Below are 24,655 nucleotides of genomic sequence, written 5' to 3' on the forward strand. Positions count from 1 at the left end.
AAACAGTATAAAAGACAACTTACTCACTTTAAAACTGTCCACATTTAAAGGAACAGTCCTTTATAATAGGAACAGTTCACCGTTACCACTAGTAAACAAACTGAATTACAAACTCGGCTTGATGTAGTATATTCTAATTATGTGGAAGTGATATGACATATTCTAATCAAATAAATTTATTACTTCTTCAGTGAAAACACACATTCATAATGTGCACACTGCAATAACAATGTTAAATATTAATAATAACAACAAAAAGGAAACATTTATCAAGGCACATGTCTCATCTGGTCAGTCTAAATAAATGCTTGACTGCTGAAGAAATGGTTCACTGTTAAGGGAACAGTTCACTTCAGAAGAGCTAGTGAACTTCAGAAGAGCTAGTAAAAAAAGTCACTATGAAAGAAACAGTTCACTATTAAACACTTCAATGTTAGAAAACAGCTCTTGCGCATTTCTGTAAAAGAAATGTCTTACTATCAAAGAAACAATTCACTATTTTAATACATTCACTATAAAAGGAACAGTTCACCGTTAAATAAACAATCCACTAACAAAGGAACAGTTAGCTATTAAATGAACAGTTCACAATTTAAAAAGGTTCACTACAAAAGACAGTTTACAATAAAAGGAACTGTTCATAATTAAACTAGCAGTTCAGTATTAAAGAAACGGTTCACTTTTGAAGGAGCAGTTCACTATTAAACAGCTCAAAGTTAGAAATCAGTTCTTCTGTAAAAGAAATGTCTTACTATCAAAAAACAATTAACTTTTTAATATAGTCACTATAAAAGGAACAGTTCATCATTAAAAAAAACAGTCCACTAACAATGGAACAGTTCATTATTAAACGAACAGTTCACTATTAAAAAAAGTTTCACCACAAAAGACAGTTTACAATTAAAGAAACCATTCATAATTAAACTAGCAGTTCAGTATTAAAGAAACGGTTCACTTTTGAAGGAGCAGTTCACTATTTAAAAGAAAAGTTCACTATGTTCACTGTTAACAGAACAGTTCACTTCAGAAGAGCTAGTGAACAGTAAAAAAGTCACTATGAAAGAAACAGTTCACTATTAAACAGCTCAACGTTAGAAAACTATTTTAATACATTCACTATCAAAGGAACAGTTCATTATTAAACGAACAGTTCACCATTAAAAAAAGGTTCACTACAAAAGACAGTTTACAATTAAAGGAACCGTTCATAATTAAACTAGCAGTTCAGTATTAAAGAAACGGTTCACTTTTGAAGGAGCAGTTCACTATTTAAAGGAAAAGGTCACTATATTCACTGTTAATGGAACAGTTCACTTCAGAAGAGCTAGTGAACAGTAAAAAAAGTCACTATGAAAGAAACAGTTCACTATTAAACAGCTCAACGTTAGAAAACTATTTTAATACATTCACTATAAAAGGAACAGTTCATTATTAAACGAACAGTTCACCATTAAAAAAAGGTTCACTACAAAAGACAATTTACAATTAAAGGAACCGTTCATAATTAAACTTGCAGTTCAGTATTAAAGAAACGGTTCACTTTTGAAGGAGCAGTTCACTATTTAAAAAGTTAGCTGTTCATTATTAAACAGTTTACTATTAAAAAAACAGTTTATTATTAGGATAAAGAACAGTTCACTATTTGACAATTGCTATATAAGACAGGCTCACTTTTAAAGAAACAGTTCACTATTAACACAAGTTCATTCATTAATTACAGTTCCAATTAATAACATTCCCCATTAATAAAGGAAATAATTGCAGAATGGAACAGCTCAGTGACCCAGTCTGTGGAAACAACAACAAGACTGCATGACTGCCTGTGAGGCCAATTGGGAAAATGTGTGCTTCATAACTCGTGATTCATCTCTCTCTGCTCTTCTGAAAGTCAGCGCGCGCTGAGGGAGTTGCTTAGCTATCGGCGCAACACAGCTCTATCTCCGCGCGCTTCATCGCAGTAACTGGAATGTAGATCGGGGTTACCGCACGATGGGAAGAGCGCAAAGAGGAGTTCAGCACCGCGGACAGCGGCGCATTGACAGCGCCTTTGCTTTCAGCACCGCGGACAGCGGCGCATTGACAGCGCCTTTGCTTTCAGCACCGCGGACAGCACCACACCGACCAGGCGCGGACTGGAAGCAGCGCTTCTGCGTTCAGCACCTCGGACAGCGGCGCACTGACTAGCAGCGGATTGGAGGCTCTGTTGACGCTATGTCTGGACGCGGTGCCTCTGCATCCTCATCTCTGGATTGGTTGTCGTGCTATCCAGTAGGATGTCTCAGTCGAGGGGGGTGTGGGGGAGGGCTGCCGCTGTCACTCGTGTGAATGGACGCACCCCTTTGCTACTATAGCGGGAAACCAGAGGCTGCGAGCACAGTCTCGGAACTTCTCCTGAAGCATCCTGCGTCCCTCCCAGTGCCTTTACTTTTACCAACACCTGGGAATCAACAGACCAACGAACCTCAGACTCTGCAGCCCTACCACAGTTCTCCACCACGTCTGAAGTGAGGAACAGTGGAACAATGGATTGGATCCCACTGCTTTGGCTTTGCTGCGGCTCATCTGACTCGCTGTCTTACAGCTGATTGAAAATATGTCCTCACGTGCATGCACGGGCCATGTTTCGTGGACATTGGGAGTTAACCTCTAACACCTCGGCAGCTCTTCCTCCTCCTCCTGGTCTGAAACATGAGGAACACACCTCTGCTGAACTTTGCTAAAATCCTTCTACTCTGGGGGCTGGTTGACGCGCAGGTCAGTTTGCTTTACGTTGCACGTGCAGATATCTCGTTTACTAGTTGTAACAACCTAACTTGACTACAGTGGTTCTATAGTACTTAGTTGGTGATTCATAATGGTTACTTTAGAATTCATAGTGGTTAATCTATCATTTGTAAAATCTTAAGATTGATAATAGCCAGATAATAAGCCCAGATTTAGAGAGACTAACTACTTTGCATGTTATGACTTGCATGTTTGTATTACAGTAGACTCAAAATAATTCATAGTGGTTACCTTATAATTCATAGTGGTTAATGTATCATATTTTACTGTAAAAATTTATAAGACTAATACTCAGATAATACGCCCAGACTTTGAGATACTAACTACATGACTTATGTGTTAGTTTCACTGTAGACTCAAAATAATTCATAGTGGTTACCTTATAATTCATAGTGGTTAATGTATCATATTTACTAGTTACTGTAAAAATCCATAAGGCTAATCAGATAATACGCCCAGACTTTAAGACACTAACTACATGACTTACATGTTAGTTTCACAATAGACTCTAAATAATTCATAGTGGTTACCTTATAATTCATAGTGGTTAATAGTAATTAATAGTAGTTACTAAATAAATCATGATGACTACTTAATAATTCATAGCGGTCACCTACTAGTTGTAGAATACATCACTGTGATTACCTTTATCATTGGATAATTCATAGTTTACATTTACATTTACATTTATGGCATTTGGCAGACGCTCTTATCCAGAGCGACTTGCAAGGTTACTCATATTACAGAGGTGGTTCACTGTAGTGTTAGGAGTCTTGCCCAAGGACTCTTATTGGTGTAGCGCAGCACAGTCACCCAGACCGGGAATCAAACCCCAGTCTCCCACATGGTGTGGTAGCTCACTGGCAGGTAGTGGTGTTATCTGTTGCGCCACACCAACCACATAGTATCTCATAGTAGTAGTATAGTAGTAACTGGACAATTCATAGTGATTATAATTCATAATTCATAATGGTTAACTTGCTAGTTTAACTCATAGTAGTTACTGGACAATATGTAGTGGTTATTTTATAATCAATAGTAGTAACTGGCTTTTTTGTAATTCATAGTGGTTCCCTTATTATTATTCATGGTACTCACCGGATAATACATAGTGGTTACCTTATTAGTTATAGTAGTGAATGGATAATTCAGAGTAGCTATGGACTAATTTACAGTAATTACATTATAATTCATAGTGGTTAGTTTAATTCCTAACAGTTACTGATGAATTCATGGTGGTTACATTATTATTATTTATAACAGTTTGAGTATAATTCATAGTGGTTATGTTACATCTCATAGTAACCGATGTAGCATCTGTAGCAGGGTCTTTTTTACTGGGTATAATTAGCCTATGTTCCTGTTTATTGTCCTCTGCAGTCATTGGTGTTTGTTCTCTCAATAACCAATGACTCTAATGAAGCACAATGTCAGCACTGTAGTCCACATCAGATCAATGTGATCACACCTGCCAGTGCCAACTGCCATATCCTACGAGCCCACTGTGGAACAGTTTAGGCAGCATTTTCAGTGTTATTTTAGGTGTTAGTGATTGGGTGAGAGTGAACATACAGCAGTATACACAGCAGAGTGACACCCTTGAGATAACATTGTCCGACTGATGTTTACAAACAAGCCACATTTGTGTTTCCACTTGATGCAAAGTTGAATATTTTCCATCATTATGGTTTGCCTGCACTGTAAAAAGGACACTGTAAAGTGTAGCAGTTCGCTAATGAGTTGCTGTAGACTGTGCATACCTTTAATCACAGTACCTGTACAATGCTGTCATTTTAATTACAGTAATCATCACAGTACTGTAAATGCATTTTTTAAATCACATTTTTTTAATCATAGCAAGTATTTGATTAATTTAAGGGGTATTAATGTCTTTGTTTTAACACTGCAAATTAGAAACAGTAAAATATTGATATACAGTACAATGAAGACACCAAATGACAAACAAACAAATAGAAATTCATGCATAAATGTATTATTTTGGTAACACTTTGCACACTAGCGTACTGGCTAAGGAAAGTGCGTCCCTTTATCTTTTTCTTTTGGTCTTTTTCCCTGGACAGTAGCGACAGTTACTTCAACAGAAGCAGGATAAACTCCTTTTAATACCTTTGAAAGGAAACAGTGAATGAGCAGGTGTCCCTATACTTTTGGCCAATAGTGTACATGAGATGTGTGCAAGAGAAGAACATCTTTACAGCTTTAACAGTTTTTTAACTGCTTACAAACATAATTCTTGAAAAAAAAAACATCTACACACTTTAAAATATGCTCTGTAAGAGTTCTTTAGTAAACACACTGGCTAAGGGAGGTGCGTCCCTCTATAGCGGTACTCTCTCCCCCAGTGCAGGGTAGTGTAGCTAGCGTTAAGGAGCAATGCAGAGCCATAGAAAGGCAGCAGGGAGAGTCTAGTTTAAGGTTCCTTTGCTCTCTACACTCTCAAAAATGAAGATGCTACAAAAGGTTCTTTGAGCGATACCATAGAAGAACCATTGTTGTAATAGAGCTGTGAGGGGTCTTTTAAAGGTTCTCTATGACAAACATGGTACTCCATGGACCCAAAAGTGGTTCTTCCATGTCATCACTCAAGGAACCATTTTAGCAGCTTTATTTTTTAGAAAGGTGTACAGAGTATTTCCTCTGACGCTTGGTCTCAGTTCACTAAAGCTTCACAGACTGACCACCAGCTGAAAGATATGAGCTGAAAAAGAGCTCAGCTGGTAACGTTAGCAAGCTGAGGTAGCTAACAGACCACTACTGCAGTGTCTGTTTATCTAAAAGACTGGCTGCTTTTCTCTGTGTGCATTTCAGCTGCCAATCATCTAGCGCTAACTGACTGCAGCTTTCTGTGTTTAGAAACAGTTGTGGAGGATATATGGATGCCCTTCTGTCTGGATGCCTACAATAAACACTAGCACCTGAGTTGGGAATAATGGAGAATGTGCTGTTAACAAAAGTGTTTAGCAATTGTTCTGCTTTGCAGATCTACAGTAGCCTGCAGTCTTCCGGTTTTACAGCACAGCTTTGTTCAGTATACCGTAGTAATGCTGTGCAAACCACAGAACTTTGTTACACTGTGTGAGACCTGAAAGCTGGACCATGTTGCTTGTAGTTGTTTCGGTGACGCTCCAGCTCCACCACCCACCGGCTGCATGATGGCTCCTCACAGCGTGGGCTATTGCATCTCACTCCGTTCAGTCTCACTCTGTGTTCTCACATAATTACTGGTCATTCTGCTCCTACTTAAGCTATCATTAACTGGTCACTCTTAAAGAATAACAGTGCCAAAGAGAACTCTCTGAAGCTTGTTGGCTTTAAAATGAATGGTTTTGTAAAGAAACCTTTATATATATATATATATATATATATATATATATATATATATATATATATATATATATATATATATATATATATATATAAACCTATACTCTATATGTCCAAAAGTTTGTGAAAATAGGGGCTATAGGAGTGTAAACCCCCCAGCATTGAGCTGTGGAGCAGTGGACTGAACTGTGCTCTCTCGAATGATGGTGGTGCGCCAACCAATACATCTAGGATGAGTTAGGGAGCTGGGAATGAGATGGGGTGGGGTGGTGATCATCCATCATTGTGACTTCACTAACACTCTTGTTGCTAAAAGCAATCAAATCCTGACAGCAATCCTCCTCCAAAAGAAATAAAAGGTATTCTTCTCTGGACAGTCATGCGGTTACTTCAACAGAAGCAGGATGAACTCATTTTGATACCCTTGATTTTGAAAGGAAACAGTGAATGAGCAGGTGTCCCTATACTTTTGTCCAATAGTGTACATGAGATGTGCGAGAGAGAAGAACATCTTTACAGCTTTTACAGTTTTTTTTTAACTGAAAAACATCTATGCACTTTAAAATGTGATTGGTAAGGGTTCCTCAGTAAACAGTGGTTCAATCTAGAACTCAATGAATAATCCAAATGCTTACCTGGTTCTTTCCTTGGCCAAAAGGGTTCTGCATTGATGACATATCTTCTGTAGATGTTTTCTTATGACTAATAAATAATGTAGATATTCAAAGTGGTTCTATAGAGCACCTAAAAAGATCCTAGTATCATTCTAAGTTGAAAAATCCAGTAGAACCCTCTCTCATTGTATCCTTCTAAAGAACATTTTTACCTTTATATTGCACCAAAGAGGGGGGCCCTAATTGGAAGCAATGCCAGAGTTTCCTGTTCCTGGATCCTGTCAACTCCTTATAGTCCTGCTTTCTCATTATTGCTTCCACCTGTGTTTATTTTGTCAGTCCTTTTATCCCAGTTGTTTCTTTCACTGTTAAAAGATCCCTGAGGAACTTGTAGGGGTTCTTCAGTTTGACACTGTGCCCTCTTAAGGTGCTTTGAGGGGACCTCAAGGAACCTTTTTCTTCCAAAAATCTTTTTTTTGAAGCTTCCTCAAAGCACATCAAGTGGTCCCTCCACAGTTTTGAATTGAAGAACCTCCTAAAGTTCCTTAAGGATCTTCTACTTTTAACAGTGTAGAGTCTTGTCTGTGGTGTAAGTAGCTCTCATCTTTCTTGTATTTGTGTTTGTCAGTGACTCTCTTGGGGTCCCGAACTCTGCTCCCATAGAACAGAACCCTCCTCCTGCAGACCCTGGATCTTAACCTAATCCACCCCACCCCATCCAACTAATCACTGCCTTCAGATAGCCTTGATTGGCTGAATAGGGTGTGATAGATCTGGGGCGTCAAATTGCAGAAAGTAGCTCTCCTGGAAGTTATTTGGAGGCCGTAAGTGTTTTGCATTTTTATTGAGATTTAAAAAGCCTTATTTTGCTACCAGCTAAATTGAATCATTGAATAACATCTGAATTCATCCTGATTTATTCAACATGAATTCCTTATAAACCAAATAGTAAATGTGTATTTAAACAGATCTACACGACTTCTACATGAGCTAATTCTGGAAGCCCTGGTTAGCTCATGATAGATTAGTTATGAAGGAAAAGCTCATTACTTTTTTATGAGGCAGTGCTTAGGTGTCTCTTATAAAGTAATATTAAATATTACTATATTATCTAATGGTGAACATGAAGAAAATCAGAGCAATGGGGGAAAAAGAGCTATAAATGGTTCTTAAAACAAGCCAAAGAAGCACCACAGGTGATTCCATAAGGAAGCATGGCTGTAGTAGAGATGTGTGAGTGTGAAGAATTTTTTACAGGTCTAAAGAACCTTGATGTAGATGTAGGTCTTGAAGGTTTTTTTTTAATCAATTTAAAGGTTATTTCATCTCTATTACAACCATGCTTCTTTATGGAACCAACAGTGGTTCTTCTATGGCCTTGCTAAAAGAACCAAAGAGCTAAAGAACTTAATGTAGTGCTAAAACAGTCTTTCTTCAGAAGCCTGAAAAATCCATAGTCATAGAATCCATTTTGCTGACAGATTCCTCATAGAACCTTTGAACACCATAAAGCTCATATTGCTACTGATAAGCCAAAGAATCCTATTTTGCTTGGAAAGTGAATAAATATTGAGGTTTTGGAACATTATTTTGGGACTGGGACACAAGAACGGAAACATCAACACATCAGTTGGGCCTGGAGCTCCCCCGTTGGAGCTCTGTCTTTGAGCCGTGGTAGAATCCATAAATGGCTTGACTTTGAAGTCAGTTCTAGTTTGTTCGAATTTCCATGAGAGACTCATTTTTACTTAGTGTGACTGACATTTTCACCCAATTTTGTGGACTTTGTTTGATTTCCCAGGTCATACTTGAGATCATGAGACCCCTCTTGACGATGATAAAAGAGGAGTAGGAATGTTAAGTGGGTAGAAGCTGCCGTTACACTGTGTGACAGATGAAGGCCATCAGTACAGAACGAATGTAGTAACCAAGATGAATCGAAAGACGTGACATAAATGTGAAAAAAGAGAAAAGCAAGCACACCTGTTTAATATTTCAGTTTATGAAGGACATAAGAGAAGGAGTGCAGTGCAAGAGAGGAGGTCAAGGCAATGTACATGAGCAGTGTGGAAATTGCTCCAATAACACGACTGAATTGTCAGTGAGCTCTCTCGGGTCTCTTATGATTTTCATTCTTGTTAATTCTTGTTAATCTAAAGAAATACAAATTAGGGAATTAGTAAGGTCTTGTTCTTTATTTCATTAAGTCTGAATTAGCACAGAATTTAAGGATTACGTAAAAAAAACACTACTGCATTATTATACACATTGTTACCACCCTGTTATGCTAATTGTAAAGCATGTATTATCACTAACATGTACACATTGTTATGTTTGTGGTGTTTTGTAGCACTTTTGATTGATGTGGGTTCTATATAGTGGCAGGTTTATATGATAAACCTGGTCTCAAGAGGTATCTGTACATATGTGACTAAAAGAGCATTTCAGGATTTGTACAATGTGTACTAAATAAAGGTTAATCCTCATACATCTGCGTAAATAACTAATGCAACCCAGATACTAAATTAACACAACTATTAACATAATTCTAATCTTAACCTAAACCTGAACTTATCCTACTCAACCTAAGCTAAACACAACCTAAACCTAATTCTAACCTTAACCTAAGCCTGAACTTAACCTAATCCACCTAAACCTAAACTCAACCTACTGCACCTCAACATAATTCTAACATTAGCCTAAACCTGAACTTAACCCACTCAACCTAAACCTAATTCTAACCTTAACCTACACTTAATCTAACCTACTCAACCTAAACCTAATTCTAACCTTAATCTAAACCTGAACTTATCCTACTCAATCTAAGCTAAACACAACCTACTCAACCTAAACCTAATTCTAACCTTAACCTAAGCCTGAACTTAACCTAATCCACCTAAACTTAAACTTAATCTACTACACCTCAACCTAATTCTAACCATAACCTAAACCTGAACTTAACCTAAACCTAATTCTGACTGTGACCTAAACCTGAACTTAACCTACTCAACCTAAACCTAATTCTAATCTTAACCTAACCTAAACTTAATCTAATCTACACCTCAACCTAAATCTAAACTTAACCTTCTACACCTAAATCTACTTTGACACATACGCTTAGACTAATCTAATAATAAATTGTAAAATATGTATGAAATATTGTATAATAAAACATGCACGTTACTATTTTCTTGGCGTACACTTATAATCATATATGTACACATTTTATGCAACCTTGGTGCTTATTAAGATAATAAGCATTAAATAATCACTAATACAGTTATCACTAATACAAAAGTGCTCCATATTCTGAAGTTAAGTTTTACTCATCAATAATTAGAGACTGATCAGCACAAAATAATTTGCATAACAGGGTGGTGTCAAAGTGCTAATTTTGCATTATTATAGTGAATATTGTAGTTAGTAGTGGGTTTAACCAAACAGACCCCAATTATGTGCTAATAAAGGTTATAATGAATTAAAAGCACTATAAATACTAAAGAATGATAAGTGTAAACACTAATTAGTATTTAATCAGTCAATCTGCATCACAAATTCAGTCTGTATTCATGGTTCTTTGGATGCAAAAAACAGAATATCTATTACGTCAGTATCAGAGTTCAGTCCATAGAGAAGTTCCCCAGTTTTTTTTTTAATCAAGTTGATTAAAATGGTTAAACTAACACCTGTCCAGCTTGCATGTTGCAGACTGGACATTTCAGGCACTACACTTAGATACTACTAAATACAGAAGTCAGTATGGAGACCACAATACTCTACATACTCCACTCTCTCAGAAGAGGAGGGTCTTCAGTCTGGGTTTGAGGACAGCGAGTGTTGGATTCTGCTGTTCGGACACCCAGGGGAAGTTTGTTTCATCACTTCGGTGCAGGGCAGAAAAAAGTCTGGACGCTCATCTTCCGTGGATCTTAAAGGATGGTGGGTCGTGCCGAGCCGTACTTGAAGCTGGAAGGGCTCTTGGTGCGGATCAGCTTTTGACCATTGCCATCAAGTATGGAGGGGCTGGCTGGTCCAGTCTTGTCTTTGTAGGCCAGAGTCAGGGTTTTTCGAATACCTGATGTGGGCACCTGCTACAGGAAGACGACCTGTGCCACTGCGTTCTCAATTAATTGCAGGGGCCTGATGTGCAGCCAAGAGGGGAGTTGCAGTAGTCGAGCCCTGAACTGAGAGAACAAGCGCCTGGGTGGCCTCTCTAGAGAGGAAAGGTCAAATTCTCCAGATTTCCAGGAGAAATCTGCATGACCAGTTCATCCATGACTACACCAAGGCTTTGTGCTTCTGGAGTGCAGATGGAATAACCAGTGACTAACTACATCAGTAATTTGCGCTAATAAAGGTCACAATGATAGCTTAACCCCTTAAACAGCCTATGGGCATCTTCAACAAGGCCGGATGTGTTCTTACAAATTTCTATCACCAGAAATAAACCCCACCAGTTTGTACAAAAGTTTCTGTAGTTACTGAGTGATACACCTTAGTGTGTAACACGGGGGTAATGCATAGTGAATAAATATTTTAGACAGTCTAGTTGAGGTTCTACCGAGCAAAGAACAAGACCTTAATAAACCCCTAATTTGTTTTCCTTAGAAAATAAAAGGTTCCCCACTTTGTCTATGCATGTTAAACGCTGTGGACCGTTTCAGGAATCGAAAGTCAGTTTGTGTTTAAACAGAAATGAACCAGGGGCACCTACACAGTTTCTCATGAATATGAATCGCTTCCCCAAACAAACATCTCCGCACTGCCACCATGTCCCTTTTGCATACTGTTACATCAGCTCTGCTGAACAGAAAAGCAATTTGGATCCAGTTTCCCAGTGGAGCAGAGCTCTGACTGGTGTTAACCAGTCCTGCGCTCGCTAAGGTGCTAGAAAAGGTTCCTTGGAGCAATGCCGTAGAAGATGCCCCGAAGAACGTTTTAGGGAGGTTGCAAGATCCCTCTACATCACTCAAATGCACTGGGATTTTATGGCCCACTGACAGTTTGGGGCTTGAGAGTGCATTTCCGGGCTTGTGGTGAATCTCACACCTTTACCACTGGCTCCTGGCACCATCTTTTTGCATATTGGGTGTGTCCTCCCCACTCACTAATAGCCAGTATGTAGTCATTCCTCCCAGGCTACCTTCTCTTAGGTATGCAGTTATATTTTAAGCAACGCTTACAATGCTACCTAGCCTTGCCTCAGTGTTAAAGGCTGTAGGAGCAAGTCCTCTGATGGTGTTCTGTGGTATCGGGGTATGGGGCCTCCATGAACACCAGTGAGCCTCAGGTGTCCATGACTCTCTGGTCATTGGTTCACCGGTTGACCTTCCGTGGTAGGTACTGACCACTACATACTGGGGACACCCCACAAAACCTGTCTGATGTTCTGAAGATGTTCTGACCCAGTCGTCTAGAACATCACAGTTTATTGATGTCTTTCCCATAGATTTCAATACAGAGGTCACTTAAGTCACCTGTTCTGACTGAAACACTGGGCAGTTGAGTGGCCTATGCGACTGAAGCTCCTGCCAACAAGAAATGTGCCTACTTCTAAAGTTCTGTAGATATGTACCTCTTGTCATCTTGACACAAAATCAACAGCATTTTTGAGTGTCACACAGAATAAGAAAAAAATAGAATAGACTAATTAATCTTGATTGCCCACACTGGTTTCTCTCTCTATGACTACACCAAGGCTTCCTGTTTCTGGTGTTCAGATGCAGTGACCAGTGACTAATTGCATCACTAATTACAGACTAAACAGCACTTAATAATGTGCATAACAGGGTGGTAATGTGTTGTGCTTGTTGTGCATTATTACAAATAATAATGCAATTATTACCAATTTTCACCCAACATACCTGCAAATATGGGCTAATAAAGGTCATAATAATTAAAGCCTAACCCCTTAAACAGTCTATTGACCCAAAATCAGGATCAACAGGACAGCATTTTACACATGCCACACATAATGAGAGAAAAATGAATGATTCATTCATTTTAATTGTCCACGCTGGTTTCTCTCTGGTAGTTTAGCTTACATGTCTATGATATAAAGCTCAACAGTGTGTATTCACAGTGAAGGGAGTAAATTTAGATAAAGGATGTAAATTATCCCTGCGCTAAGGCATTGGTGACACTATACACCACCCTATATCTTAGGAGCTGCTTGATTAATCCATTTCCTGTTGCACCCAGATGAAGGCCTCGCCAAAACGTTCTAATATTAGGATTATAATGGAATTGTCTCTAGTGTCATTTCCTCAAGTATTGTAAAATGTTCCAGAGCCTATGGAATTGGATATGCATATGGAATTACAGTAAAAAAGAAACAGCCTATTTCAGCATTTCACAAATAGTTACTGTCTCAGGAGGTAACAGCACAGACTGGAATATAAACATGCTCGGTGTATACAAGACTTTATCAGAATGACAGAGGTGAGATGTTGACTTTTTGACTTCACTACATAAAACACCTCTGGGAAATATGAAGGGAGAGAATTTCAGGATTGACTGAAACATGTACACTGGAATTAACTGTCAAAGGAGCTGCAGTTTTGTCCGCAGGCGCACAAAGTAAAGACGCTGGGGTTGTAGTGATGATAAACTAATATAAGTATTAATATACAATAATACAATAATAATATGTAATAATATAATAATAATATGTAAAACAATATAATAAAATAATGTCATTATGTGTTAAATGAAGGTTACAGTTAAAACAGTTTATTTGAGCTTGAAATAATTTAAATACATTATGAATTAATTCGACAAAAATTTGAGAAAACAATCACTATGTAATAATTATAATAATTAAATGTAATAATAATTTACTAATGATATATTTTGCATTTGTAGTTATAATAAATTGATGTCATAATGATTCGGTAATGATGCAGATTGCAGTAATAATAGGTTCAATTGTAGTTCATTCAAGTTTGTATTATTGATAAACTGAATGTGTAATAATAATGTAACTTATCATCTTTATTATTGTTATTTAAATTTAAATTCCCAATATTGCAACTTCAATTTAGTTAAAACCAAATCAAATCTAAAATGTTAAATAACATTTATATTATAGATACATAAATATCTAATAATTATAGAAATTAAGTTTATAGTAATAAGAAATTGATGTCATAAGCAGATTGCAGTAACAGAATTTACATTTAAGTTATACATAATAATGATGATAATCACATTAGCAGTAATGGACAGCCGAGGCTGTATTAAAAAACAGTACGAATAATATTTATTTATTGTGTATAAGTGTAAATAAGACATACAATTGTATTATGCATTTGACCACATAACACCTCATCCTCCATTTCCCTAAACTCAATATTAATAACCAAAGCATAAACACAGACAGACTGATGTGTTCATTATGGGTTCTCACTTGCAGATAAATAGACATTGATGTTGATCCTGCGAGACCTTGGTAAAGAACTTATTTTGCATATGGAGCATTTATCATATTCATCATATCCATCATGACCATTATTTTTAGGCTAAGCTGTGATTATGCCTTTCACGTTATTGAATGTACTGAGGGAGGAAAACACAGCACATCTCCTCATACTCTCTTTAAAACTGACAGATCAAGTTGTTCCCTGCTCAGAAGGAAACCATCGTCGCCTCTCCTCTGGTAGCCACGGTAACACACCACTTTGAGTTTACAGTTCATGGTTGGACAGGCCAATTTAAACAGCCTGCATTTCAGGCAACTTTTTTAAACTCACAGTGATACGCCGAAGTTCTGAGGACAGCATCTCGTTGTTAGCTGAAATGTGTCACTCTTTGCAATATCTTCTCTCTGACTGACACAGAATAAGAACGCTAATCGCTAGCTTCGTGAGATGAGGGCTAACAACTGTGTTGTGTTCCCACAGGCAGGCTCAGATGGAGAGATTACTGCTGAAGAGCAGGTGCAGATGCTGCTGGATGCCAGACTGCAGTGTCTCCAGACAGTGTCTGGTCATGACCTTGCAGGTAAGAGAAATTACCACAACAATTTTCTCAGATAGCTTTTCTATTTGGCCCTCACTAACCTTTTCACCTAACCCACATCAGCTAGAATAGCCCTAAACATGATTTATTGATCTGATAAAAAGTTCAGTTGAGTTGTTTTCCACCACTGAATCTGAACATGAGGTCACACATTTCTCTCGGATTTGAATGATGTTGGTAGATCAGTCAGAAAAGCTTTCCAAAGACGTTTATGTAACTGGATTAAACTGGCTACACATATACTTGTAGAAAGAAGGGTGCCAACAGAACCTTTCAATAGATGATTCTTTAAAAGAGGGTTCTTCTGTGAACCAATAAAGGTTCTTCTATGTCTGATGGATCCCATCCGGGCAGTGTAGATAGAGGGGCTTGGACATCAGAATATATTTGAAATGCAGGACAAGGATTGGGTACAGAATAGATCTGGTATCCATGACCAGAATGGGGCACCAGGATTGAGTGTTGAAATACCTCTGGTATCCAGGACCAGGATTGGGCACCAAGATAGATTTGGTACCCAGGACCAGAAGTGTGCACCCTTATGCTATCAGTCCAAACAACCTATTTGCCACCCAAATAGGTTGTAGGGTAGGGTAGATCTGCCACCCAGCAGAGCTGAGCTCCAACGCTAATCTAACACACCACCCATCCAGGTAAAGGTCTTCAGAGCCATCTGGATATTAGAGATAGGTGAGTCAGATCTGAACTTTGTTGAACCAGGATTTGGCACCAGGACAGATTTGGTATCCAGGATCAGGATTGGGCACCAGGACAAATCACCAGGATTGGGCATCATGGTTGATCTGGTATCCAGAACCAGGATTGGGTGTCAGGACAGATCTGGTATTCAGATCCAGGATTGGGCACCAGGATAGATCTGGTTCTCCATGACCGAGATTGGGCACCAGGATAGATCTGGTTTCCATGACCGAGATTGGGCACCAGGATTGATCTGGTATCCATGATCGGGATTGGACACCAGGATAGATCTGGTATCCATGACCGGGATTGGGCACCAGGATAGATCTGGTCTCCATGACTGAGATTGGGCACCAGAATTGATCTGGTATCCATGATCGGGATTGGGCACCAGAATAGATCTGGTATCCATGATCGGGATTGGGCACCAGGATAGATCTGGTTCTCCATGACCGAGATTGGGCACCAGGATAGATCTGGTTTCCATGACCGAGATTGGGCACCAGGATTGATCTGGTATCCATGATCGGGATTGGACACCAGGATAGATCTGGTATCCATGACCGGGATTGGGCACCAGGATAGATCTGGTCTCCATGACCGAGATTGGGCACCAGGATAGATCTGGTTTCCATGACCGAGATTGGGCACCAGAATTGATCTGGTATCCATGATCGGGATTGGGCACCAGGATAGATCTGGTATCCATGACCGGGATTGGGCACCAGGATAGATCTGGTATCCATGACTGGGATTGGACACCAGGATTCATCTGGTATCCATGACTGGAATGGGACACTTGGATAGATCTAGTATCCAGGACCAGGATTGGGCACCAGGATAGATCTAGTTCCCAGGTCCAGAAATGGGCACCCTTGTTCTATGTTATCAGTCTAAAGAACCTATTTGCCACCTTTGTTTTCTAAAGGTGTAGTACTTTCCCAGTCTTTTGGGAACACTGCTTCCTTCCACCCCTCTTTGCCTTTGCCATTTTTGGTTCCTTCTACGTCACACTGATGAAACATGGGAAAAACACCCTTTGTTTTGGATGAGTCACTAGGAACTGAACTCAGTGTTTATACTCCAGTAATGGATTGACGTGGCAGGCCAAAAATCAGATTGCTTTACCTGTGCATGTCCAATTTCATCACTTCCATCGTTCAGCTTTTAGCTGATTATCTTGACTCAGTTGCCTTCATATGCCATGTTAAATTCACCACATCCTTATGATTCATTTCATGAACCTTAATAAGAGAACAAACCAGTAACAAAAACCCAGCAAGTCAGTAATTCGGGCTAATATGTTTTGTATTTCCATCTTTTCTGTGTCAACTGAAAGGCACAGGATAGGACCGTCGGGGTAACAAAGAGATCCGATTATTATTAGAAATATAAAGGTAATGGGTCAAGGACCTTTAATTATTTTTTTCTAACGGACCTTCTGGTGGATGTGCACAGAGGATAGTCAGTTATAAATGGTAAATGGAAAATGATATCTTTACAAAAAATATTAGAAAATATCATCTTTATCATCTCTGGGAGACCAACACTGTAAATCGCCTGGTAAAAATGTGTTAACTGTGTTAATTTATTTCAATAATTTGTTCGGTATATAGATGTGACAAACTGTGAACCTCCAACATTGTTGTTCCTTCTTCAAAAGAAAATCCAGCTGAACCAAAACAGAGCTGTAAAACTGTTACGTAACAGTCTTGACTGATATTATCCAAAACTCACATAAACTCCACCCACTAGAGAAAGCCTTCTGAGGCTAAAAGCTAATACTAGTTGACTAGAGAAGGGAGAAAGGCCAACCAGACCAAGCACCGTTGCCAGGAAAGTAGCTAAATGGATAAAAGCTAAAGCTAAACCAACCAGATAAGGTTGAAGGGCCTTCAGTGTCTTTAGCTGCACTGCACTGAGAGGACACTGAGAGGACAGCAATACTATCCGTGTAATGATTATTGGAAATCAATACCAAAAATAACAACTTGGTTGTCTCAAGTGGGCTCTCAGGATTCGGTCATTTGCCATCTATTCAACAGATGCATTTCAAATAAGTGCCATAATGAGTGGTTATGAAAGCTTACTGTGAGCCCTGCCTTATTGTTCATACCCAGTGATGAGAGTTGTAATCGAGGGAGTTTTAGAATGTAGAAAAAAGTATTATAGACCACATCTGAGACTACATACCAAGACCAGCTTGAAAATAATGATTATTTACGTCATCCAGAGGAAACAAGCTGATTACAATTCTGAGGGAGAATTGAAAGCCACCTTGGGAGGGTGAAGCAGATCTTAAAATTGCTAATGTGAACAGAAGTACTGTTAAGACTTCGAGTCTGATTAAGATGAGTTTACGGAGCTTTGTTTTGCTTTAAGACCTGTGTTTGGTTGCCAGTTGAAGTATTCAAGCACATGTAACCAATGATATCTTTCACAGCACATGCAATTTTTCGGGTGGTTAAACTCAGCGATTGATTTTTGCTCACTCTGGCAGATGATATGGACTCGATTAACCAATCACTGTTGTCTCTGCTGTTGTCATGGTGACAACCAAGCTGATGAAGGACATCTACAACCTAGAGCACCTTGATAAATGTCAAATGACCTTTATAGTGGAATTCTTCTATTAGAATTGGTTTAGCAATTCAAGAAAAAGGTCATTTGAATGAATGTCATCCTACCGTCATTCACTGCTATAGAACCTTGGTGTTGAATGGACGTAGTTTAGGCTTTGAAAAGAGTTTTGCAAACTCTTAAAGCACCACCACCACCCTTTTAGACATCTTTATTGTTAACTCTTTAAACCCTGTACGTTGCTCTACACTTCAGCCCACGTAACTGGGTTACTCTCAATTATCACAGTTTCATAGACCCTACAATAGAACCTTGAGGGACTCAATATATCTATACAATATTTGCCAAACTGTTAACACGTAACAGTTTGTGCATTAGGATTATTAACCTAATAATTAACATAATAATGAAATGGTCCACTGGACTATGGTCCTGCCACTATGACCCGAGGTTTGCTAGTTTAAATCCCAAGTCATTCTGCCTGCCATCAACAGCTGGAGCCTGAGAGTGCACAATTGGCCTTGTTCTCTCACACATCAGCATGATGCTGTCCAGCATGGACAGTTGGTGCATCTGAGCTGGACACATGGCGCTTTCCTCTGCCCAACATGGTTTCGGGTGTTTTCTTTGCACCAAACACCAAATTCCCCCTGATCCAGCTCTAGAAGTGCTAGCTGGTGGACTAGATCAGGGGTGTTGGGCAGACATTAGTCAAAGCCATACAAGGTGGTGGGCCTTAAAGCAGAGGTCTTCAGCCATGGCCCTGGAGGCCCAACTAATTACATTATTCATTTTTTAACCTATTAACCACCTTTATTATTAAACTTATAAGACTGACGTTGGCTTCCACCTTAAACAGTGCAGCAGTTTCATCCTAACTGTGGCACCATTTAAGGTGGAATGGAACATTTGAACAAGATGCAAAATTTCTTGCTTACTCAGTGTAGAACTTTTGGTTACTGGCCACAATTTCTACATGCAGTATCGTTATCTTTAGATAGGCAAGCTGTTGCCAGTAATTATATCTATCCAGCATAAACATCATGACTCAGGACCGCTGACAGCACATAAGAGACTGTACTTTGCTGTTTCCAACAATTTTCAGTGGGAGACATGCTTTGCTTGCTGTTTTTGCCGCTTTTAATGCAGCGTGCTGATCTGAGACAACTTCAGCTCAAGGCAGCCTTATGGCCTCTGTTCCCGGAGTAGCCCCTGAGTCTGGAGATAAGGTCCTAAGCAACCGTGTGTGAACACAGAGGACAGACTATGATCTAGCGGCTAAAAGCTCTTGATTCTGTGGATCGAGATGGCCATGACACATCCAACTCATAGCTAGATAGCAAGATAGCTATGACCGGCATAGCCAGCATTTTTAGCATGCTTTAGCATCCATACATGCACGCACAGTTGCATCTCTGTAACCCTAGCAACCTTCAGAGCACAGTGTAAATATCTCTGAATAGAGCTGTGTTCTTTTAAAGTGCTTCGGAAAATGATTGTATACTTTTATTAAACACTAGAATTCAAAGGACACAATGGCAATCTTTTTCATTTTCCTGTTATTTTCAACCCCCCTCCCCTGGCTTTAGTAGACTTCAGTCGAACTGCTTCAGCTGAACAAAAGGAGTATTTTTTCAGGCACATGCTATAGTATTATACACAGTAAGCCACTATTGAAACCTCTGTTGAAAGGTTCTTCGGGGAATCAACCATGGCAAGGGGGCTGCTGGTCTTGCTGGTCTTGCAGATCTCCTACCCTGCAGAGTTGAGCTCCAACTCTAATCTATCACATCCAATCGAGGTAATGAAGGCTTTTAAGGGCTCAAAAGCAACAAACAACAATTTCAACAAATTACACAAGTAACTGCTTAAATACAATTGCTCCATTGCTTACTCTACTTTTGGAGGTTCTTCAGTCCTTAAGGAACTTATTTCTACTGAAAACCTTTTCTTGAAGGTTCCTCTAGAGGTCTACCAGAAGGCTCTGGAGACATGGAGGCATTAATCGTACATTTATTATGTTATTATTGAGAATGGAACAATGTTAGCAGGTTAACACTGTTAAATGTTTGTAGCATTAGGCCCCCTAGGACTCTTGCACCTTTGGGACTCTCACAGATCCTGCCGAACTCAGAGGCAGGGGGCAGAGCCTACCCCCCGGCAGCCGTTGGGACCAAACTTGTGGCGGTGGGAAGAGAGGAAGGAGAGACGTGACATCACTTCTGAAAGCAGCAAAAAAAAAGGTGTAATTAGAGGTCTTTTAACACCTTCTTTTGAAAGCTGATGATTGGCTGAAGAACGATGAAGCTGTATTAGAGTCTCCTGGTAGAACTTTTGCTAGAGCTTCATTTTCAAATCGAAGAACCTCCAAAGGTTCCTCAACGGCCTTGTTCTTTAAACAAGCTGTAGAAGTAACAGACACTTTGTATCCATTTCAAGGACTTTCACTGAAATATGTTCTTGCTCCAGTGTAACCCAGCAGCTGATTGGGCGTTGACCACAGATGTTTACCTTAATACCTTAATATGACCGGTGCAGGAGGCGACTGTGGTCTGATGGTTAGCAAAGCAGGTTTGGGATTGAAAGGTTGCTGATGACCAGGGGATTCAACCAGTAACCTTCTGATCCAGGAAAGGTCCTCAAACTAAGAATTAGGGTGTTTTTTTCAGACCGAGGTCTGCAAGTTCGGTACATGTGCTCCAGAAATCAGTTGTCTGGGATTGGCTTCATCTGCTTGTGGGTCCTCCAGAAGACGTCCATGAAGGCGGTTAGAGCTTCGGGCTATGGGTTGTGGGTTCAATATCTGGGCTTGGCAAGCCGCCACTGTTGGGCCTTTAAGCAAGGCCCTTTACCCTCGCTTAAGTTGGCTGCCCACCAGGTCATTAGTGTGTATGTGTTCACTACCACAGATGGGTAAAATGCGGAGGACACATTTCCCTGCACATAGTACAGTGACAAATACATGCACCTTTACTTTTTTACCTTTACCTTTAAGCAAACTGCAGGTGCGGTCCAGGTGTTCCTGCACCGTGACATGCCATCACCGTTCTTCGCTGCTCAAGGAAACTCCAAGGAAAACTGATAAATGGATGAACCGAGGTCCTATCATTTGGTGTGTGTTTGGTGTGGTGGCAACATATAACACCACTACTGGCCAGTGAGCTACCCCACCATGTGGAAGATAGGGGTTCGATTCCTGATCTGGGTGACTATGCTGCGCTACACCAGTAAGAGTCCTTGGGGAAGAACCCTAACACTGCATTGGCCCACCTCTGTAATACGAGTAACCCTGTACTCGTCGCTCTGGTTAAGAGTGTCAGCTAAATGTAAATTTTGCACAAGTGATAATCAATTTGCGCAATTGATCCATGGTTGGGCCCAGAATCGGCCCTGGGTGCGGACAAGCTCCCTCAGACACCATTTCACCAACCTCATCCCTGTAAATACATGCCCAAAGGCAGAGCAGAGCAGTGTTGAGAAGTATGGGTCATGCTGATAGGCTGTTTTAGTGTTCTGCTTCAACTGTGGAGGGAGGAAGCAGGAGCACAAAACAGCCTCTTCCACCATTCAGTTTCTCCAGAACCAAAGCAATTGTCTTTGGCGTGTGCTGTAAACTTGTGGTCCAATCTGCAGGCTTGTGTATCTCGCTGCCAGTGGATGAAACATGTGACTCGTGCTTTGAGACCACCTGGGTGGCACCCCTAAGTTGCAGGAGATGAAACAGCTCCAGTTCAGGTAATGAAGTACAAAGAGACAGCATGCTGTGATCTGCAGAATCACTTGGACACCCCTGTTCCTGAGGGTCCCGAAAAAAAACAAGTTCCAGATTTGCTTGATTCCCCTCCCACTTCTCAGTTTGCTGGAGACTCATGTTTCTGAGGATCACTAGAGCTGTGCTGATTCTACTCAATAACTGACCAGCATGATTGACCACAAGCTTGGATGCAGCTGATCAGCCAAGACATGTTTGATATCTGATGTGTGCTAGGCTAACAATGCTAACAAACACTGAACATAGACTGTCACCATCTCCTGTTAGCCTAGCATCTCCTATTGTGAACTAAAGAGGCCCACATTAGATATCAAACGTGTCTGGACTGATTGGCTGCATCTGGGGTCAGTGATCAATCATGTGCATTTGATTTTTTTACCCAACTACTCCATTAAACCTGTCAATGCTGATGATTCAATGCCTGACTGAGGAGATCTGATAAGCCCATGTAGAAGAAGACCTCAAACCTTTTAAAAATGAAACACATCAGGTCCAGTTCAGGTTCCTTAAGGAACCTCAGTAGTATGATCTGGCCTATAGCCTAAGCAATAGGTGGAACAGGCAGTTGTCTGTAGGACCTCCTCATTGATAGGAGCCTCCACATCATTGTTCTCGAATAGATTCATCAATGGAATGGATCAGCCAAGACATAGTTTGGTATTTGATGTGTGCTTCTTTAGTTTAGAAGATGCTAGGCTAATATTGCTAACAAACAATGGACTTAGATTGTCACCAATCTTATCTCTGTACATATGCACCCCAAATCTTTATTTATTTGATTTAAAACTCCATCAAAAGCTATGTAAACAAGTCCAGATACTAAATGGGTCCAGCTTAAGTTCCCCAAGGAGTAATATGACCTGGTTCTCACTTAGTCTAAAGGCCTTTACACAACAGACACAATTTTAGATCAAATAAATTGTTTGAATTATTCACATATCAGAAATGGATTTAACCATTTAACACTCCAAGGCTTATCATACACTAATGTGTATTACTCTTTTATGTGTAATAACACTTTTGGCCTGCCGGGGTTAAAACTTGAATAATTATGAAGGCTATCACACCAAAAGTGATTTGCCAAAGGCCACAAAAATTAAAAAAATCTATTAATTGAGTGTAAAACATCAAACTTATGGATGCATAGAAACAACAAACAGTCAACTAAAGCATTTTCAGCCTAAAAAAACACCAAAAAGACAAAACAAACTATATTTCGAAACCTCGACTACATGAGAAGTTACCAGTTTTACTGGAGATGGCGATTTGCATAAATAGTGTATGATTTTAATGCTCTTAAAAAATGCAGCTTCAGCAATTCACCCATATTAGTAGCCATGCGACACTTTTGTACACTGACTGTACTTTGTCTGTTTTTATATATTTCTCTGTGTAGCCCACAGAGAAACGCTTGGGTCAGCATAGAAGTAGCTGTTTTCTCCAGTGTGCTCCTTGCCGCCGTTGTCCGATGTCTTTGTTCTCTGTGCAGAGGGAGCGCATTGTTCAAACACTTTCATCATATGCAAATAATACACCTAATAAATGACAAAGGCCATCTTTATTTAGTATTCTTTTAGTCTGAGTAGAGTCTGCTTTGTCTTCCGGACGTTCTAACGTTCTGTGTTAGTAAAAGCTTTGATAATTAGAGAGAAATATGTGCCAGACAATCATGTGCCAGTGCTAATCAACATATAATATACGACAGATGCTGAACTGGGCTGGGTTTCCCAAAAGCATCTTAGCACAAAAATGATTTTTTTTTTAAGTTTAAGCGAGCATCACACAGAACACACTCTCTGGCACTTAAGTGGATCTTGACAGTAAGATGCTTTTGGAGAAACTGGGCCAAGAACTTTTCTGATATAGTTTCTGGGACAGTGAAAAACAAACAAGTCCTTTAAATGTTCAATTAAAACCAAACCAAGTCCATTAAAACTGGTTCAAGTGTGACAGCCATGTCCACATAAATAAAAGATAAGAGTGGAATCCCTGGAACACCCTCTGTTCCTGATTAGCTTGATCCCCCCTGCTTCTCAGGGTCACTAGAACTGTACTGAAAAGTTTATAAGTCCAAACTTTTTGTCTAAAAGTCTAAAGAAATGTCTAAAGAAAAGAAAAATTGCCAGGGTCTGGTGGAACAGCAGTGCTGGCACCAGCAGTAGACAGAACAAGCAGTTGTCTAGGACCTCCTCATTGACAGAAGCCTTCACATTGCCACATCTGCTTCGACCAAATGAGTAAATGAATGTCCATTTACTAACTGATCAGATAAGACATGGTTTGGTATTATATGTGTGCTTCTTTAGTGTAGGAGATGCTAGGCTAATATCGCTAACAAACTATGGACTTAAACAAGTGTCTTTAAAAAATGACTTAAAATGATTTATGTGTCAATCGTTTCCACATCAATTAAACATGTCAGTGGAATGTGGGGCTCAATCAGTTTTAAGTTGAGCTTGTAGTTGGTCATCGTCTCGTTGGGAGTGACTCTGGTTTAAACAACATGGCGTCGATCCCTCCATCTGTCATGTCATGGTTGCCGGGGGTCTGGTTTTGGGCCAGACAGTCTGATTTTAAGCTCTGTTGTCTTGAGTCCAGCTGGAGTCTTCAGTTGAAACTCATTTAATTTCCTTTAAGAAGATAAGGTGCGGTTCTTGTCTGGGGTTTTTTTTATTGGGCCTGCTGTGTACTAAATCCCCCAGGTATCGGCCTGAACCAGACAGTTGAACTAACGAACATCATGCTAACAACTGCTCCTCAAAAGCATTGCAGATGGCCTGACCACAGTACCCCAAGAACCAGAATAGTGTAATAAGAAGGTTGAACTACACTCTAAAAAATA

General features: G+C 39.7%; 1 protein-coding gene across 2 annotated transcripts in view; it reads left to right on the forward strand.

Moving 5' to 3' along the window:
• Positions 1-2,303: 2,303 nt before the first annotated feature.
• pth2ra (parathyroid hormone 2 receptor a) overlaps positions 2,304-24,655 on the forward strand; it is a 69,553-nt gene continuing 47,201 nt past the window's right edge. For both annotated transcript variants that reach the window (XM_072685268.1, XM_072685269.1), the window contains exons 1-2: positions 2,304-2,754; positions 14,645-14,744. In XM_072685268.1, coding sequence (XP_072541369.1) covers positions 2,689-2,754; positions 14,645-14,744 — 166 coding nt within the window. In that variant the 5' untranslated portion in view covers positions 2,304-2,688. The remainder of the gene's footprint in view (positions 2,755-14,644; positions 14,745-24,655) is intronic.

The sequence above is a fragment of the Salminus brasiliensis genome, chromosome 8 (assembly GCF_030463535.1).
Source record: "Salminus brasiliensis chromosome 8, fSalBra1.hap2, whole genome shotgun sequence".
NCBI lineage: Eukaryota > Metazoa > Chordata > Actinopteri > Characiformes > Bryconidae > Salminus > Salminus brasiliensis.